General features: G+C 48.6%; 1 protein-coding gene and 1 pseudogene across 1 annotated transcript; one reads left to right on the top strand and one right to left on the bottom strand.

Annotated features, from left to right (window-relative positions):
* LOC145418953 (histone H4-like) overlaps positions 1–307 on the bottom strand; it is a 313-nt pseudogene extending 6 nt beyond the window's left edge.
* A 4292-nt stretch (positions 308–4599) lies between these two features.
* Positions 4600–5010, top strand: LOC145418935 (histone H3). Its single transcript, XM_080287192.1, has one exon. The coding sequence runs from the start codon at positions 4600–4602 to the stop codon at positions 5008–5010; it is 411 nt and encodes a 136-aa protein (XP_080143318.1).
* The last annotated feature ends 16033 nt before the right edge of the window (positions 5011–21043 follow it).

Below are 21043 nucleotides of genomic sequence, written 5' to 3'. Positions count from 1 at the left end.
GCCGAAGCCGTAAAGGGTGCGCCCTTGTCGCTTCAGGGCGTACACCACGTCCATCGCGGTCACGGTCTTGCGCTTGGCGTGCTCAGTGTAGGTGACAGCATCGCGAATCACGTTCTCGAGGAACACCTTGAGAACACCGCGGGTCTCCTCGTAGATCAGGCCCGAGATACGCTTCACGCCACCACGACGAGCCAGACGACGGATGGCAGGCTTGGTGATGCCCTGGATGTTGTCACGAAGCACCTTGCGGTGTCGCTTGGCGCCTCCCCTTGCCCAGACCCTTGCCGCCTTTGCCTCGACCAGTCATGGTGTCTACAGCTGCTGCTCAGACCCAGTAGTAGTAGTAGTAGTAGTAGTAGTAGTAGTGGTGAGTGTCCGCTCCGCTCCCAGCACCAACAGTGATGACGACCCCCGCACGCCAACCACCCTTATATAACCCAGTCTCGGTCGTGCAAGTACGAACCTTATCCATCTAACCTTGATTTCAGGCCTAGGCCTCACCCCAGCTCCCAGGAGGCCAATCCTAGAGAGGTGTCGTAGCCAGGTCACGCCACAGGGCATGCCAAATTTTGCAAGCAAACCAGGAATTGCATCGAAAAAGCATGAACAGTAAATCACCGCCATGTACATCACACCCCGACCACTCACACGCCGCCAGTCCTGAGACAGGCAACATAAAAGGCCGCTGCCAGGCTTGCAATGAGATGCAAGATTAGGAAAGAGGCAATAAAAGGAAAGGAAGAAGAAATCAAGAAGACAAACAAAACTAAGCAAAACAAAGTCTATGCTGACATTGCAAAGACAGCAGCTACACAAGCCACCAGCAACATCTCTGCCAACCCACTATTCAGCAACAACCACACTTTGGCTAAGTACATGATGTGCCTGTTCAATGCTCATCTGCAGAACGCCGTAGCACCTGGCACATTTAACCAAAAACTAAACTTATACCTCACTGCTAACAACCTGCCAACTATGAACTTCCCAGACGAACAGCCATCGGCAGCAATCATCAAAACTATTATGCCAGTCAGTGAAATTATGCAGGAAGCTGCGACCCAACAACCAGACAACGAGGAGCTAAATACCTCTACTGAATCTGAGGAATCAGACTCATCATCCAATGCAGATGACGGCTCAGACACAGAAATCCCAGAAACAACCACAGGTGAAGATGTTGCAGAACACCAGCAAGAACCAATCTCAGAGCCACTTACACGATACACCAGATCCACAAATCCCACCCACCAACCAGAAAAGCGTCACGACCAGCAGCACTCAGACTCTAGACAACTTGCCAATGCCATCAAAGAAAAAGCCAGTGAAGTGCTCAACCCCCACAGCAACAAATCAAGCAACCAAAAATAAACACCTCTCTCAACCCCGAACAAAACGGCCCAAACACTAAGAATAATACAACATAATGTCCTCAACTGGAGGGGAAGGAAACACACCCTAAACAACACTTACACACACATAGACCCCCACATAATCCTTCTCAATAGCCATGGGGTTAAATCTGACGAACAGCTAAAAATTCCAGGTATAGAGTATACAAATCTAACAGACACAGAAAGAATCACGGATGGGACAGCAATCGCAGTCAAGCACAATATACAACACAGAATACTTGACGACTTCCTCACCAACACACTTGCAGTAGAAATACAAACGCAAACAGGAATCATCTTACTTGCCACAGATTACATCCCACCTAGCAGACCTTTCATTCCCACGCCAGACTATATCACACTCTTTAGAAGAAACACACCAGTCTATCTCTTTGGGGATCTAAACGCACATCACAGAACATTTGGATACAGAGACACAAATGTAGTAGGATCTCAGTTACACCAACTAATTCTTGACAGAACAATACAACACATAGGACCACACTTCCCCACATTCCTCTCACCCAACTCAGCCACAACACCAGACATAATATTATCTAACTATAACACCTACCACAACATACATATCAAACAAGGACCCCTAACAACTAGCGATCATATTCCCATAATCGCAGACATCTCAACCTATCCACTCTATTCGCCTTGCAGGCCAAGACCTAACTTCACTGCTGCTGACTGGGAAAATTTTCAAAGACACATAGATACACACCTCCCGGAAATAACACACCTACAATACGCTACGTCCACTGAGCTGGACAACATAATACACTCATGGTACACCGTCATCAAGCAAGCCATAACACTACACATCCCAATAACACGAAATAAACCGTTAGCAGGATACACACCTAGCCAAGAAACACAAAACATCATAGCACAATTCAATGCACTCAGACAACACGCACAGACAAACGGATGGACCAGACAACACTACACAACATACAAAGCACTGCAGCTCCAACTACACAGGACATTACATACAGAACACACAGAGACATGGGCAAACATAATGCAAAACCTCTCACACATATACAAGAAGCCAGAAATTTTTTGGAGGAAAATTAGGTCTCTATCTGGAAATAACAACAACGAACCCCCTTACATGTTCAACTCCCAAAATGAAAAAGTATACTCTAACCCTAGCAAAGAAGCCCTGCTAAAAGACATCTGGGAAGAGATATTTACAGAGGAACAACCTAGGAGAGGCCCCTCCCCAGACAGAGCATACAGTAAACCAGTACCTCACAGTACACAAGGACAGAACCACACCATACAACACAGCAGACCCAACACGTCTAAATCAAACCTCATTCCTTACACGCCCAATCACAAACACAGAAATCACAAACATTATCAGCAAAATGAAGAAGACATGCCCAGGAGAAAGTGGGCTCAATAAAACTATCTTAAAAAACCTCCCAGATTCAGCCATTCACCTGCTAACCCACATACTAAATGCAACACTCTCAGCAGGATATTTCCCTACCAAATTTAAACACTCTACACTGAAATTCATCCCCAAAGCTGATAAAGATCCTCGCCACCCACAAAATCACAGACCAATATCTCTCCTAGAAGTGCCTGGAAAAATCTTAGAGAGAGTAATTAACAACAGATTAAGAATACACACAGAAACAGAAGACATAAACAATCCCTATCAATACGGTTTCCGTATCGGTAGGAGCACAACACAAGCCCTGGCAATCATGAATGAACAAATTGCCATCAACAAAGCAGACGGAGGACAATGCCATGTAGTACTAAGAGACATAACCAAAGCTTTTGACAAGGTCTGGCACCCGGGAATGAAGTACAGAATCTTGCACTTGGGACTCCACTGTCGTACTGGAGAAGATGCTCTGCAATTTCCTAGACGACAGGGGTGCAAGTGTGAGGGTCGGTTCTTTCTTGGGTGACAGATTCAGTCTCAGCTGTGGAGTCCCTCAGGGCAGTGTCCTATCCCCAACACTCTTTACTTTATACACAAAAGATATTCCCCCTCCAGACAAAGGACTGAACATAAGCTATGCTGATGATATAACACAAATCATCCCCTATAGGGGCAAATCAAAAAATATGATCAGCAGGCAAACTAAGAGAGAAATAGAACTAATCAATAACTTCGAAGAACAATGGAAAATAAAAACAAACACGAATAAATTCACGGTGATAGCATTAGGCTCAAGACTAAACATCCCAATCAACATCAATAACGAACCCATAGAATTCAAAAACTCAGGGAAAATGTTGGGACTGAAAATCACCAAGAATGGATACACAGACAACATCAAAGACAGAAAGGGCAAGGCCATCCACGCCCTATCTAAACTTTTTAGATTTAGGGAGTTACCAATAAGAACAAAAATACACTTGATAAAAGCGCTTGTTCTCCCAGTATTAGACTACCCTCCAATTCCTACTCATACACTGAGTAAAACACAAGTACTACAACTTCAAAGAGTACAAAATAAAGCCATAAGATTTGCTACAAACACTAGATATCCCTACACACACAATACTCAAGAGCTACATGAAATGACCAACATAGAACCGATAAACGTACGCCTCCACAAACAAGCCAAGAAAATCTGGCGAAAAATAGAGGACAGAGACAGAGAAACTTTTAATAAACTGCAACAACAGCTTGCAAACACTATAAACATTAACAGAAACTTTCCCAGTAGCCTAAGCCTACTACACCTAGAGCCGCAACCCATTTACACTTAGCTAGCTAGCTTCCAACACAACACACACCAAAATAATAAATAAATAAATAAAACAAATAAATGAAATAAAATAAATAAATAAATAAAATAATAATAATAATAATCAATAAAAATAAAATGAAAAGAATAAAAATAAATAAATAAACCAAACAAAAACAAAAATAATAAATAAATAAATAAACAAACAAATTACACAAAAATATAAATAAATAAATAAATAAACACAAATTCATAATCAAACAAAACATAGAGACAATGAACAAAAACACAAAAGATAGCAAGGTGGTCAGCCCACCAACTGTTATTCTCGGACTTTCCTTCTGTTTTTCTCACTATTTCCTTACCCCTCCCCTCCTTATTTCCCCCTCTATCTAAAAAAAAAAAAAAAAAAAAAAAAAAAAAAAAAAAAAAAAGGTGCGCCAACACTCTCGCTCTTCTCGCTCCCTCAGTCACGCTCAGCCATGGCTCGTACCAAGCAGACTGCACGTAAGTCCACTGGGGGCAAGGCCCCTCGCAAGCAGCTGGCCACCAAGGCCGCTCGCAAGTCCGCCCCTGCCACCGGCGGCGTCAAGAAACCCCATCGTTACAGGCCTGGCACTGTGGCCCTGCGTGAGATCCGTCGCTACCAGAAGAGCACTGAGCTGCTTATAAGGAAGCTGCCATTCCAGCGTCTCGTCCGTGAGATTGCCCAGGACTTCAAGACTGACCTGCGCTTCCAGTCCTCTGCCGTCATGGCTCTGCAGGAGGCGTCTGAGGCCTATTTGGTCGGTCTCTTTGAGGACACCAACCTGTGTGCCATCCACGCCAAGCGTGTAACAATCATGCCTAAGGACATCCAGCTGGCCCGCCGCATCCGTGGCGAGCGCGCCTAAGGCGAGAGACCCCTCACCTCGATCGAAAGAAATCTCGGCCCTTTTCAGGGCCAAAACCCTTTTTCAAAGAGAGATGATGACAGACCCTCAGTTTAGGTTTCCATATATCAGCTCTTGCTTTTCCGCAGCGAAGCATGCTCACACACACACACACACACACACAGACAAATGAACTCCATTACTTACCTACATGCATTCATTCAATTTTTTTTTTTTTTTAATCATTTACTTTTTTTTTTTTTTGAAGGGGGGGGAAATACTTGCCTATTCGTTTGTTTCTTTTATTGATCTGTTGGTCACGTCGCAGTTTTTGTTTTCGTTATTTGCCTGTTTCTTTTACTTACTCATTGATTCACTCACGCCCTCATAAAGGTACACAGGTTCGCACAACGAGAAAGTCATTCCCGCTGCATATTAGATGCTCTCTATATCCGTCATGAACGCACGGTGAATCCTTCAGTTACTATGCTGGAAAAAAAAAAAAAAAAAAAAAAAAAAAAAAAAAGGTTAACCTGAACCCATCGATTTTCGCCTGCTGCAGTTGTGCTCGTGTATGTATGTTTCTACTGTACCTATGTATTTGTGTGTCTTTGTGAGCATGTATGTCTGTGTGTACGGACGTATGAGGACACACACACACACACACACAAACGGACGAATGAACTGTACTTATATAGATACATTCATGCATTCATTCATTCATCCTTTTTTCAATCATTCATTTCCTTTTTTTTGGGGGGTGGGGGGGGGAGGAGGGGCAACTTGCCTATTCGTTTATTTCTTTTGTTGATCTGTTGTTAACGTCGCAGTTTTTGTTGTCGTTATTTGCCTGTTTCGTTGACTTCCTGATCGATTCAGTCACGCCCTCATAAACGTACACAGGTTTGAACAAGGAGAAAGGCATTCCCGCTGCATATTAGGAGAGTCTCTGTACCCGTTATGAAGGTTTGACAGTGGCCACGAACGCACGGTAAATCCTTCAGTTAATATACTGAGAGAGAGAGAGAGAGAGAGAGAGAGAGAGAGAAAGTGAACCTGAACCCATCGATTTTTACCTGCAGTTGAGCGTGTGTATGTATGTATGTAGGTTGTATGTTTATACTGTACGTATGTGTGTGTCTCTGTGAGCATGTATGTCTGTGTGTATGGACGTATGAGGACACACACACACACACACACACACACACACACACAAACGGACGAATGAACTGTACTTATATAGTTACATACATGCATTCATTCATTCATCCTTTTTTCATTCATTTCCTTTTGTTTGGGGGGGAGGAGGGGCAACTTGCCTATTCGTTTATTTCTTTTGTTGATCTGTTGTTAACGTCGCAGTTTTTGTTGTCGTTATTTGCCTGTTTCGTTGACTTCCTGATCGATTCAGTCACGCCCTCATAAACGTACACAGGTTTGAACAAGGAGAAAGGCATTCCCGCTGCATATTAGGAGAGTCTCTGTACCCGTTATGAAGGTTTGACAGTGGCCACGAACGCACGGTAAATCCTTCAGTTAATATACTGAGAGAGAGAGAGAGAGAGAGAGAGAGAGAGAGAGAGAGAGAGAGAGAGAGAACGAACCTGAACCCATCGATTTTTACCTGCAGTTGAGCGTGTGTATGTATGTATGTATGTAGGTTGTATGTTTATACTGTACGTATGTGTGTGTCTCTGTGAGCATGTATGTCTGTGTGTATGGACGTATGAGGGCTTGTGTGTATGTGAGCATGACAGTGTGTACGTACATGTGTAGGTCACTGCGTATACAGTATAAATGTATTTGTGCACATGTGTTGGTGTATGTACGTACAGATTGTAGACTGACATGAATATGCATGATACGATGTCATGCCCGTATTTACTGTACGCCTGTTGAGTGAGTTTGGTTGGTACGGTCGGCCTAAGAAGTGCCGGCGGAGTATCCAGAAGTTTTCGGTCAGCGATAGTGTCCATACTCTTCCTTATATCTGAACGAGGTGAAACCTAATATGTAAAAAAAAAAAAAAAACTCCATGTCCAGTTATCTGTATATTTCCAAATTATTGTAGGAAGCAGTTGGTTAGTTACGATAATAGGAATTCGTAAACGGAACTAATTGATATTTCACAATTGTCGCTCAGGGAGAGTCGGGAATAATTATGTTGTGGAGTTCAAATCTAGCATGGTAACAGGCAGTGATTTTTGGGTAGCGTAAGACTGAACAAAAGGGAGCTTTAATGAACATGGGGAATGATTAATTATTAGTTATAAAATAATTTTCCCTGACAATACTAGGGAATAATTTCAAGTCATTTAGGTCCGTTTCCAATGTCTCCATGGACGACGACAGAAAGAGGGAAGGAGGCGTAAGCCAGTAAGCTATTTTAAATGTTTCGATCAACACGCACGAAAGGAGATAACATTCACTCAAGGACATGCAGTTATTACACTGCCTTTGGCCAGTTTCCCATGAAGAAAAATCTCCGGATTATTTCATATAAGACAGAGGGCTATCGGTTGGGGAAAAAAAAAAAAAAAAAAAAAAAAAAAAAAACTACCGTACATCAGAGTCGGAGCTCCTTGGAGAATGCTACCTTCTGTCAGTGTCTGATATCCTCAGTGGATAATCGATTCGCAAGAGTAATAAAATGGAGAGGTTCATAAACAAATCATTGAGTTCAAAACTTCCAACAAAGCATTTTCTGTTGAGCTGGAGATTAGAGTTTATTAAAAACACACACACACACACACACACACACACACACACACACACACAGTGACCGGGAGTTATAGGCGTACTGGCCACCGCGCGCGAAGTTAATACATTTCACATTCATTCAAATCGGGAAAGATAACTAAGTGTTACCATCTAATATATCACTGCCTCCTGTTATTCATCTTACATCCTTATTTTCACGATATAATAAATACGTTATTTGGCATGACGTGATGAAGGCATTGAATGTTTACCTTATATTCACTGTTTTCATAGAACGTATGGGAGTGGAGCGTGACCGAAGCAATCTGAAACTGTGCCGTCACTTCTTGGGGCGACGGTGCGTTGTTGTTGTTGGTTCTCCAGATGAAGAAGGCGCGCACGCCCATGTTTACTCTTTTGTTTTGACTCTATTGTTTTAACCCCCAACCCTAGTTGAAAACATTTCGATTGTGCCCATCCCAAACCACCGTTGCGGAAAAGAAAGAAAGAAAGACATGAAGGGGAAAAAAGGAAGAAAGAAAGAAAGACATGAAGGGATAAAAGAAAGAGAGAGAGAGAGAGAGAGAGAGAGAGAGAGAGAGAGGAAAAAGGTCGGTAAACCAGAGTTCCTGAGAGGATAATTTGTAAGTCTGTCTTTCCCCTTTTTATCGAAAATCTTGTGGCTCCGATTGGAGCCGGAAATGTTGAAATGGCCAAGAGTGTAACCTCTCTACTTTGAGGAGGTGTACTTGGTGACAGCCTTGGTGCCTTCAGACACGGCGTGCTTGGCCAGCTCGCCAGGGAGGAGCAGCCTGACGGCCGTCTGGATCTCCCGGCTGGTGATGGTTGAACGCTTGTTGTAGTGTGCCAGGCGTGAAGCCTCTGCAGCAATGCGCTCGAAGATGTCATTCACGAAAGAGTTCATGATAGACATCGCCTTGGAGGAAACGCCGGTGTCAGGGTGGACCTGCTTGAGCACTTTGTAGATGTAGATGCTGTAGCTCTCCTTCCTCCTACGCTTCTTCTTCTTGTCTCCCTTGGCAATGGCCTTCTGGGCCTTGCCAGCCTTCTTAGCAGCCTTTCCGGAGGTCTTGGGTGGCATGGCGTCGCTGACGAGTCAGACGGTATTACTACTACTATGTGCACGGTGCGGGAGCGAGCGAGAGACTGAGTCGACATGGGGGATTTTTTTTTTTTTTTTTTTTTTTTTTTTTTTAAGAAAGGTGGGGAAAGAAGAGAGAATAGGGGAAGGGATAGTAAGAAAGAGGAAGGAAGAGGGAGTAGACAGTCGGTGGGCTGGCCACCATGCTTGGTTTTGTTTATAGTATTTGTTAGATAACTGCTTTAATTTTGTTTGTTGAGTTAGGTAAGTGCTTTGTTTTGTATATTGTGTTAGTTGGGTAAGTATATGTAGTGGTAATGGCTGTGTATGTGTGCGCGTGCGTGCACGTACGCATGTGCGCGTGGATGTGGGCGTATGCGTGGGTGCGTGTTCATATGTTTTGTATGTGTGAATTGCGCTAGCGAGCTAGCTTTTGAGGGTTTGGTTGGGTTGTTTGGGTTTATGTCGTAATTGGGTTATGTCGAAAATAGGTGGGGGTTTTGTATTCGTTGGTGCGATACTTATAGTTTGGGTTGAGTTTAGTAAATTGGTAAAGGGTCTTGGTTGTTTAATATGGTTTTTAGACTACTAGGGAACCATTTGTGGAAGGAGCGATTCTCATCGTTGATATTGTAAGTTAATGCGTTGTATGTTTCAGGGTTTATTTCCTCGATTTTACTCCAGATTTTTTCGCTTGGTTATGTAATCTTATGTTTAACGGTTTGGTTTTAGTTATGGCGTGAATTTGTTCCGTGTTAAGTGTGTAAGGGTACTGCTGATTAGTTGCAAATCTGAGGGCTTTGTTTTGTAAGACTTGTAGTTTTTTAAGTTGGGTATAGCTGAAGGTGTGTGTGGGAATGGGTGGGTAATCTAGTATGGGGAGGATCAGTGCTTTGACAAGGTGGGATTTGACTTTTATAGGCATGTCCTTGAATCTGAGTAAGCGGGATAATGCTCCAGTGGCTTTTTGTTTTCTATCCTGTACACTGGGAAGATAGCCTCTAGAGTTAAGTTTAAACCCAAGTATTTTACCCTCTTCTTTGAAGTCTGTTATTTCTTCGTTAATTATTAAAGGTTCTTTTTTGGTGTTGGCAAGTTGGATGACGGAGAATTTATTTATGTTAGTTTGTATTTTCCATTTTGATTCATATTCGTTAATTTTCTCGACTTCGCTTTGAGTTCTTGAGTTCATGATCCTTCTAGATGGTCCAGGATAGTTAATAATTTGGGAAATATCGTCAGCGTAACTTATATTGATGCCATGGGTTGCTTGTGGGGAGTCACTGGTGAAAATAGAGTAAAGAGTTGGTGAGAGTACGCTCCCTTGAGGAACCCCGCTTTCCAGAGCAAAGCTAGCCCCTGTGTAATTATTTATTTTGATTTTAGCCTTTCTGTCGTCAAGAAAATCACAGAGAATTTTTTCAGTTATAGTTGGGAGGTTGAGATTAAGTAATTTATATTTAAGTCCTAAATGCCACACCTTGTCAAAGGCTTTTGTTACATCTCTAAGGATGGTGTGGCATTGTCCTTTGTTAGATTTACTTATTGCTATATGTTCTGATGCTATTGCAATTGCTTGAGTGGTGCCCCTTAGTAGTCGAAAACCGTATTGATTTTTATTGTATAGATTCTCAGATTCAAGGTGTAGTCTGAGCCTTTTATTAATTATTCTCTCTAGTACCTTTCCAGGGACTTCTAAAAGAGAGATGGGTCTGTAATTCTCTACGAGATGTGGGTTCTTGTTCTTTTTTGGGATTAATTTTATAATGGCTTCTTTAAATTTGTCGGGGAAATATCCTGCAGAGATGGTTGCATTAAATATGTTTTTTAAATTTTCAATGGCTATATTGGGGAGATTGGATAGTATAGTTTTATTATATCCACTTTCTCCCGGGCAAGTCTTTTTTAAGTTCTTAATAATAGCGGTAATTTCATCTGTCGCAATAGGAGTGGTGAATATTGTGTCTGAGTCTAATCTATCGGGGTTAGCTGAATGGTACGGTGTACGCGCTTGCTGAAATCCTTATATGTGATTGCTGCCCGATCGCAGCCCGGCTTCTGCCTCGTTCCCATTCGCGGGTGGGATGGGGCCGGATCGGGAAGACGGGTATTTAAGGGAAGGTCGCGGGCGGGTGACCAGAGTTCTGGCCTAGGAGTCGTTGTGACAACACCTCTTCCCGTGTCTCCCAGATACTGAAACGCGGATAGCTCTTTCCGTAGACTTTCGCAGTCTTTCTATCGTAGCCAGATCAAGCTTTCCTCACCTTAGTGTTGAGTGATCTCGTGTTTTTCTTTTTCTTTTTCTTTTGTTCCGATATCAGCTGCTTTTCCGGCTGCCATCTTAGAGTCCCTGCCGTAGTACGACGCCGAACCCTGAAGGAATACCGTTAGGGTATCTCCATGAGGGGGGGCCTTAGAGGCCTGGTTATAGGAGGCGGCAAGGGTTGGCTCTGTTAGGGCTAGGTTAGGCAAGACCCTCACGGGGCAGTGACGGGGTCTCCTGCGTCGCCCTTTAGAGGGCGGGGAGTTAGGCCCCCCGTTACTGTAGGGAACCGCCGGATTGCAGTTGATAATTTGTTTATTTTCTTGTTTCTCTCGTCGCTCTGTTAAAGTATACACATAGGTTCACGCACATACATTCATGTATATTCGAAATATACATGGGTGTATGAGTATGCACATGTTTGTATACTAGAAATGAGCCATGGATAAACAACTGAATAAATAAATACCTAAGTATATATATATATATATATATCATAGATACATATATATATAATTTTTTTTTTTTTTTTTTTTTTTTTTTTTTGAGATCACTCTTTCGCCATGAGCTCCGACGTTCAGCGAGCCACACCCACTTCGGAAGCAGAGTCAGCAGAGGCTCCACCCACATCTCCCAGAAAGCGCTCCTCTGCTAAGAAACCAAGACTCACTGGCCCAGAATACGACTGTGACGACTTCTTTTCCTCCACTCCTGCCATGGAAACCGAGGATCTCCCTGCCGACCAACCTGGACCTGATCCAGACCTTACTGACAATGCCGCCTTGCCCTCAGTTCCTAAGCACGCACCCCGATCCGCCGCCACCCTGGCGCCCTCAGACACTGACGACGGTTTCACCCTTGTCACAAAAAGAAGAAGGCAGGAAAAAAGACTCAACCACCTGTCTGATGCCAACACCTCACACCCTGCAACCCACCACCCCCGTACCCACCCACAAGCATCCCACCCCGTTACAGACACTACCAGAGCTCCACCCCAACCACACTCCAAACTCCCAGCATTCCTCATTGCTCCTAACGATGCCTTCCCCACGACCTACGACATAGTCACCGCCATCGAGACCGAGCTACCCCACCTCAAATTCAAACTTGAAGCCACTAAAAACCTGAATACCATCATTATTCCCCTTGACGAAGCCACCTTCCATGCCCTTAACGACTTGAACACTGTAGCAGGCAAAACTATCGATCTCAAGAAATTAGACCCAAATCTCGCAACACGCAAATTTGTCGTACAGCGCTATCCCCTAAATTTTCCCCTACAACCCGTCCTCAACCACATCCAGGTGGAGACAGCCCAGCGGTGCGAAGTCAGGGGGGAACCCACCAGACAGGTACTCATCACACTGAGAGGCCCTATCCCACCAAACCTCAATTTAAACTCATGGGGCACTTTCGACCTTCGCCCCTACACCCCAGAACCACTTCGGTGTTTCAACTGCCAAAGGTTTGGACACCACCAAACAAGGTGCACCCGCCCTCCAACATGCGCCATATGCAGCAGGCGCCACCCCACGCAACAGTGCCTCGACAAAATCAAGGCAAAGCAACCCGTCGTAGCCAAGTGCCCAAACTGCCAAGGGAACCACCATGCGTGGAACAAGATCTGCCCTGCCCGGAAAGAACAAGTTCAGAGGGGCATCGACAGGGAGCAACGCTGGGTCCAAGAAAGGGTAATAACATCACCTGCACCACCTGGAAACTTCACATGGGGTCAGCAAACCACCACAGCCCCTCAAGTCCTCACACATGCAGACTTTCCACCCCTACCATCAGACAAGCACATTCCCCCAGAGACCCATCACCGCCGGCTGAGCCCACCAACCCATCAAACTGCAACACCAGCTCTGTCCTCCCAACAGCCACCCATCACACATCCAAAGCTGGACACTGGCACTCAGACCGAATCCGAGGTCTCCACCCAAACCCCCCCTCCTGCCCCCACACCGACAACAGACCACATGATAATCACCAAAGACGACCTCCGAGTCCTAGGTCAGCAGTTAGGCGAAGCCATTGCAATCGGGATCGCCCTACAGATAGGCCGCCCCATCAACCCAGAACCAATCCTCCTGATTGCCGACAGAACAGTCAGCGACTGGATGGAAAATCCCCTACCCCACGACACCTCCAGCTCAGATCTACTGTCCACCACCACCCCGACACAGACAACAGAACAACCCACCACGACCCCCACCACTACCGAACATACAACCCCCCACAGCACACTCCGTACACACAAACACAAGCAGCCAGCACCACAACCCTCTACACGTCCAGCCCCGAAAACCCAAGGAGCCGATCTTCATCCAAAAACAGATCCCGCAAACACGCACACAGTGCCCCCACAGACACAAGCAAACCAACACACACTACGAACAAGTCACCACACAGACAGCGCTCACGATCCCCCATACTGACACCCACAGACACAGAGAAATAACAAGTTCCCTCCCCCCTACTCACAGTCAATCACGCCCCCCCTCCACCTCAAAGCTTCGTATTCTACAGTGGAACATCCTCGGTGCATCAGGCAAGCGCTCCTTGCTGGAAGAAGCAGCACACCAAGACCATATCGACATCTTCCTCCTCCAGGAGACGCTTCTTACCGAACACCGCCCACTACGACTACGAGGCTTTAACACCTTCCTCCTGCCACGAGCCCACGGAGGCCCTCGGGGATGTGCCATCCTGGTGCGCAACCACATCCCCACCTCTGCCATCGACCCCCTTCCAACCTGCGGCGGCTCCATCGAACTCCAGGGAATCACCATCACCCTCGCAAACGGCCATCTCAACATTTACAACATCTACCGTTCCCCCACAGCCGAAGCAAACCTCGGGGAGCTCTTCACGCTCCCCACCACCGAACAGATTTTCATCGGTGGCGACCTAAACGCTCACCACCCCTGTCTCGGCTCAAGCAGAATAGCAAATGCCACCGGACGTCACATCGCTGAGCTGCTGGAAGACATACCTAACATCCACCTCCTCAATAACCCTCAAATTCCAACCCACTTACATGGCGGCAGGCTGGACCTCTCCTTTGTCTCCTCAGATCTTGCCACCCTCACAAAATGGGAGGTACACCCCACCCTCACCTCCGACCACCATGCCATCATATGTACCATTGACGTGGCTGTAATTCCCAAACCCCCCGGGCCCCCACCCAGATGGAACACCAAGCAAGCCAACTGGGCCCTCTTCTCCTCCTCACTAGAGGAACTAACTTCCTATACTCCCCCTCTCGACCTCGATGAACATGCTGCCTGTCTAACAGATGCCTTCCGTGCCGCTGCTGAAACATCCATCCCGAAAACCACTGTCCCTCGAGTCCACCACAAAGACCATTGGTTCTTTTGCGACAGAGTGCGCGAACTCAATCACCGGCTTAACAGGGCAAAAAGCTGTACAGAGCCCACCCCACACCTGAAGCACTCCAGTACCTGCAAGCAGTCATCAGTCATTCAATAGCAGAGAAAAATGACATAAAGGAGAAGAAGTGGTTGGAGTGGTGCCAGTCGCTCGGGGCTTATTCTAAACTTGGGGACATATGGAAAAAATTACGAGCTGTCTCGAACCCCCGCCCTGCTCGGCCTCCCTCACACCCTGATCCACAAGGCGAAGCCGAAAGGCTGGCTGTAACCTTTGCCCACAGAACCTGTCCCACTCAACTCCCAGAAGGCACTAGACTCCGGCAGGAAGCGTTACACGAGACAAGATCAGAACTCATCCTGGCGAACAAGACCAGCCCAGCTGACACTGACCACCTCTTCACCATTCACGAGCTTAATCAGGCCCTCAAGTCCAGTTCAGACACCGCCCCAGGCCCCGACGGAATTACCTATTCTATGATTGACAATGCTGGACCTACAGCCAAGTCAGCCTTTCTAGACCTTATTAACCACTCGTGGTCTCTGGGCAAGCTCCCCACACAATGGAAACAGGCCATTATACACCCCATCCCAAAACCACACGACCCTACGACTTTCAGGCCCATCTCCCTCCTTAGTTGCCTAAGCAAAACTGCCGAGAGGATGGTCCTAGGGCGACTTGGCTGGCACCTCCCTGCCCCTCACAGCCATATCTTTGCCTATACCAAGGGCAGAGGGACAGCAGAGTGCCTGAGTTCCTTCCTCTCGGAGTTACGCGGTGGCAAAGGACTGGCCGTCTTCATCGATCTAGAAAAGGCTTTCGAGCTGGCATGCCCTGAGGCTATCCTGGCAACCCTGGCAAGCAGGGTGTTGGGGGCCGCCTCCTTGGCTGGATCGAAAACTTTTTCAACGACCGAGAAGCGGCAGTCCGCTTCCAGGGTCATACATCTTCAGCACACCACCATACAAATGGTACTCCTCAGGGCAGTGTAATCAGCCCCACCCTATTCAACACTCTCGTAGAACGCCTCCTGCAAATCGACCTCGGTCCTGGGACACGGCTGCTATGTTACGCTGATGATATCACACTAGTTATTCACGGCGGCCCCTATCACACCAAAGCTCAAAGAGCCATATCCAAGCTCTATCAGGGATGCGTCGAACTAGGGTTGAAAATCAATGCCACAAAAACAAAAGCCCTACCCATCGGCATCTACCCCCCTAAAGACAAATTATACCTCGGTACAACACCAGTAGAATACGTCACCACCCATCGATACCTGGGGGTGATATTTGACCACAAACTCTCCTTCCAAGCAGAAGTCCAGCTCCTCAGGGAGAGAACCAGGCTGCGCCTCAGTGCTCTTCGAGCCCTAGCAGGAAAGGGAGGGGGTGCCTCCTACAAAGTTCTCCGTCTGTTTTATGTTCAGGCCATCAGGTCCATAGTGGATTACTCTGCCCCAGCCTTACCAACCATTGGCCCTCCATTAATCAAGAAACTGGAAGTAATCCAGAATGAGGCCCTGCGCACCATGACTGGCTCCCCAATGTGGACCCGACTTTGCAATCTCCGTATGGAGTGCAACATTGAATCCCTACACCTCCGCATACAAGCAAAAGTCGCAGGCCTCACCGCCAAACTTGCCTACATCTTATCCCCTCTTCCTCTCCTGCCACGGCTCAGAGCCGCATCCAACCTTCACCCCGAGGTATTATCCAACAACTGGGTACACTCTGCTGCACGTGCCATTCACACCTTTGAACTCAACCCATTCATCACACAAGCCTCCGACACACCCAGCTCGTCCTACCATCCACAACCACCGTGGAACACACCACTGTTAAATCTCCTTCTCTCTCACTCACCAACCAAAGCCCAAACTCCCACCCAACAGCTCCGTCAGGAGGGCCTCCAGCGTATAGCCCTCCTCACTCCACTGAACTCCACCACCTACTACACTGACGGCTCCGTTGCTGCATCGAGAGCCGGTGCTGCCTTCGTCTGCGGAGACAGAACATGCGGCTTTCGCATCACCGACGGAGCCTCCACCCTACAGGCTGAACTGACTGCCATCTCAGCCGCCCTTTCAGATGCCCTTGCCAACGCCCCTGCATCCACAGTCATCATCCACACAGACTCTGCAACTGCTATACACACGCTACGACGATCCCACCATACCGACAACATCCAATTAACCTCTGACATCCTAGCCACCGCCCAAAAAATCCACGACACTGGAGGATCAATCACCATTCACTGGGTCCCCAGCCATGTTGGCATAGCTGGAAATGAAAAAGCGGACAAAATCGCAAAGAGCGCCATTGAACACCCTCACATCGACATCAACATTTCACCTAGCCTAAGCCACATCAAGAGCACCATAAAACAGAAGGCGCTCATTCTCAACCGCGAAGATCACCAAGTACACGTACAACTGGGCTCACCTTCTGCCACGTGGTTTGCCATGGCCACACAATATAAGCCACTTAAAATTACCAAATCCATTGACAACAAAACACTTACGCACCTACACCGTCTTCGCCTGGGATACATGTGCCGGAGTAACCTTATCACCACAGATAACGACCCCACCACTGAATGCTCACACTGCAAAATCATCACGCCCTACCCACTCCTACATTACCTCCTCCGCTGTCCAGCCACTTCCCGCATCAGAACAAGCTCCCGATACCCAAACCCCGACATCCCTCGGTCCCACACTGCAGCAAAACCTGAAAGAACACTTAGAAACACTGCCGCCACAGTTGTTGCCACCTCCCAACTTCCCACTCTTATTGAAGTAGTGCGCAGCACTCCCCCTCCAACTTAATATTTAAAAAAAAAAAAAAAAAAAAAAAAAAAAAAATAAGACTGAACAAACAATTACTCTCAGCCCATAACCCACCAACTGGGCTAATATATGGCCCGGTCCCCTCTACAGGGGGGGAAAATCTTTGAACGAACGAACGAACGGCGGGTGACCACTCTGCTGCCTGCCTCCACACTGACAACATCTCCTGCTCCTGTCTTGTTTCAACAAGGGTAACAGCTCTCCGGTTCGCCGTTGATCGAGCTGCTCTGCCCCTCTTGTCTCTTGACAGTGCTTTGAGGTGTTGTTGCTGTCGTTGCTTGCCGCCTTCATCCTGACCACGCCTTGGTCTCCAGCCACTGTTGTGTACCGGGGTGCTCACGCTTGTGCGCGCTCGCCCTTCAGTGGTTTCTTTTTGCCTCTTACTGTATTTCCTTTCTGGCTCTTAGTGTTCCCCTGGTACGTGGTACGAAGCCGAACCCCGCGGTTTCCAGGCGCAGGCCTGGTACACAAGGGGGCCCCGTAGTCGGGGTGGTTATAGGAAGCTGCAGGGGTGAGCCAAAACTTTGTTTAGGGCTAGGGTTAGGCAAGACCTTCGGGGCTGTGGTAAGGGCTGCCGCGTCCTCCGCTAGCGGAGGGGCAGATTCCTGCCACAGTAGGTAGGCTTCTTCCTGCGTTTCTGTGTGCCTGTTCTGTGTGTTTGTGTGAGTGTTAGTGTGGGTGTTTGTGCCTGTGTGTGATGACAGGCAAGTCGAGGTCTAGGCCCCCAGGGCCTTCGCGGATTCCTATGCCATCTAGGATCCAGCTGCCTGGTTCATATGCTCGCGTCCCCTATGCTGGAGGTAGGGTCGAGACGGTTCCTGGGGTCTTGAGTGGGAGCATGGCTGCGGCCACCCATCCAGCTGCTGCTAGAGGCCAGAATTCTTTCACTACTGGAAGAAAAAGGGAGCGTCGTGGATCAGGGGATAGCTCGACTGTGTCTGCTGGTGGTTGTGCTGATTCAGAACGTCCAGTTTCTTGCTGCTCTGCTTCCTCTACAGCACCAAGGAAGATAGCTCGCCGTCATGAGGGGATGGATGACATTGTGCCTGCTCCAAACCCTGACACTGCTACTTCTGTTGATGCTGTTTCCACCGCTGCTGCTACTCCTGCTGATAAAAATAGCTCTGCAGATGATGAAGGGTTTACCCTTGTGTCTCGCAGAGCTAAGCGTGCAACCCTGACCAAGCCTGCGGCCCAGGGTTTTTCTCGGCCAGCTCTAAAGCAACCTCCTCCTCCACCTCGCCCTTCAGTGTCTGTGGCAGCCCCTCCTCCACCCCGCTCCTCTTTTCCAGCTTTCAGGGTTCCACTGCAATCGGGTTACGACACCAGCTACGATGCCGTGGCGGCCCTGGAGAGCCAGCTGCCGGGTCTTGCAGCGAGAAATCGCTTTGGCAGGGACGAAAGTTGTGTCCTCATTCCTTCCACGGAGGAGGCTTATCAGCAGCTCAAGGCCGTAGCAGAGGACGAGGCGGCAACAGTGAGGGTGACAGAACTCACACGGGGTGGACAGGTGACGAAGGCTGTAGTGATGGGATACCCTCGTCGGTTCCCATTAGACATCCTTCGAAGGCACGACCTGGTAGAGGAGGCTACCAGGTGCCAGCACCAGAGGACGCGGGAGGAAACCTTGCAGGTGTGTGTCACCCTCCGCGGCCCCCTTGTCCCCTCTCTCGATCTTGGGAACTGGGGAGTGTTCTGGCTGCGCCCGTACACTCCAGAGCCACTGAGGTGCTACCGCTGCCAGAGGTTCGGACACCATCGTGCAAGCTGCAGCAGGCCTGCAGTGTGCGGGATCTGCAGCGGCTCCCACGACACGGAGCAGTGCTTGGCAAAATTCCGAGCAAAGGAGCCGGTCACCTCCCGCTGTCCCAACTGTGCAGGAGCACACCACGCCTGGCATCCCAGTTGCCCAGCGAGGGTGAAGAGGGTGAACCAGGGCAGAGAAAAGCAGGTCTCTTGGGTGCAGGAACAGCAGTCCTTGGTCTCAACGCCGGCCCCCCCAGGCACTTTTGTCTGGGGTCAACAACGCCGCCCCCAGGCACAGACTCCTCCTGTCTTAGATACGACTGCTTTTCCTCCCCTGCCAACTCCCGTACAGACTATCGAGACAGTGGCGGAGGTTCACAGGCCCATGGCCTCAATGGATCCATCACCCCTGCCGCCCCCTCCTTCCCAAGAGGATCCAGTGCTCGCGCCAGTCACGCAAACCCCTCCTCCGCAGGCACATCAAACTCAAGCAGCCCCACTCTTCACACTGGACGAGCTGCGCACCCTGGGAACTCAATTGGCTCTGGCCATAGCAGAAACCGTGGCTCAGACTCTGGGGGTCCAGCTAAACACAGATCCTATAGTGGCAGTAGTGGACCGTACCCTGAATCAAGCAATCGAGGCGAAACGACAGCTCGTTGTTCCTCCTGCCTCAGCCAAGCGGCCTCGATCACCGAGGAAGCCCAAGTCGTCCCCCAGAGGGGCTGCTTCGAAGGTAGCCAAGATCAAGGCTCGGCCACCCCGCACCCTAGCGGCCGGCTCTCCTCATCTTCCATCGGCCCCCTTGGTACCTCCTTTGATGCCAGTGGGTCAGGAGTCAGAGGAGGTTCGCCTCTGTCTGTCTCCGGACCCCAGGACGGTGCCTACCTCAGGGTCCTCCAGTGGAACTGCGCAGGAGCAATGAGTAAGCTTCCCCTCCTGCAAGAGGTGGCCAACAGGGATCAACCACACGTTATTCTCCTGCAGGAAACTTTGTTGACTGAGAGCTCCCGGTTTCGTTTGGCGGGATACACCTCCTATCTCCTCCCTCGTGAACGCGGTGTAGCTCAGGGTTGTGCCGTTCTGGTTAGGGACCACATCGGTTCTGCAGTCTGTGAGCCTCCCTACTGTGGGATTGGTGTTGAGGTCCAGGGCGTGATCCTACAATTGGCGGGGTCACCCCTCACTGTATTCAATGTATATCGTGGCCGAGATGCCTCTCTGGAGTTGGGGGACTTGTTCTCCCAGGCTACCAGTGGCCCTGTGTTCATTGGAGGCGACTTCAATGCTCACCACGATATGTTTTCCTCGCCTCTCAAGACCAACGAGGCTGGTCGGCACATCTCTGTAGTTCTGGAGGAGATGGGAGGTGTCTCCCTGCTGAATGACATCGATGAGGCTACTCACATTAGAGGAGGTCGACTAGACCTCACCTTCGTTTCCACCCCTCTCGCAGGTTCGGCAACGTGGTCACTCCATCCCCACCTCATGAGTGACCACTACGCTGTTGTGGTTGATCTACCTTTGGCTCCCCTTCCTCCACCCGGGTCGCCTCCTCAGAGGTGGGATATTAGCAGGGCGGACTGGGCAGCCTTTGATAGGGCTCTCACTCTTGCCTTCTCATCTGCCCCTGCATCAGACCTCGAGGATCGAGCAGAGCAAGTTGCTCGTGCTTTTAGGCAAGCAGCATCTCTTGCTATCCCGTTGCAGCAGCGCTTTGCGGGGTGCTACCGGGATGGCTGGTTCTATTGTGATAGGGTCAGGGAGTTGAATCGGAGGCTGAATGCAGCTCGCAGACAGTACCGGCGGCGCCGCACTTCGCCGTGCCGCCGGTGCTTGTCTGCCGTGTCTCGCCATGTCCTCGCGGAGAAGCGCCGTCTTAGGGAGGAGGCGTGGATTAGGTGGTGTCGTACCCTTGATTCTCACTCCACACTCCGTGAGATGTGGAGGAGAATCAGGTCCATCTCCGATCCACGTCCCTCCCGTCCACCTTCACACC

This window comes from Coenobita brevimanus, chromosome 117 (assembly GCF_032717465.1).
Source record: "Coenobita brevimanus isolate Jiangsu-jjx chromosome 117, ASM3271746v2, whole genome shotgun sequence".
Lineage (NCBI taxonomy): Eukaryota > Metazoa > Arthropoda > Malacostraca > Decapoda > Coenobitidae > Coenobita > Coenobita brevimanus.
The sequence above is the reverse complement of the archived record's forward strand: the minus strand, read 5'-3'. Positions and strand labels throughout refer to the sequence as shown.

What these genes read in the sequence shown, in the direction of transcription:
- LOC145418935 (XM_080287192.1), top strand. Translation starts at nt 4,600, where the DNA reads ATGGCTCGTACCAAGCAGACTGCACGTAAGTCCACTGGGGGCAAGGCC.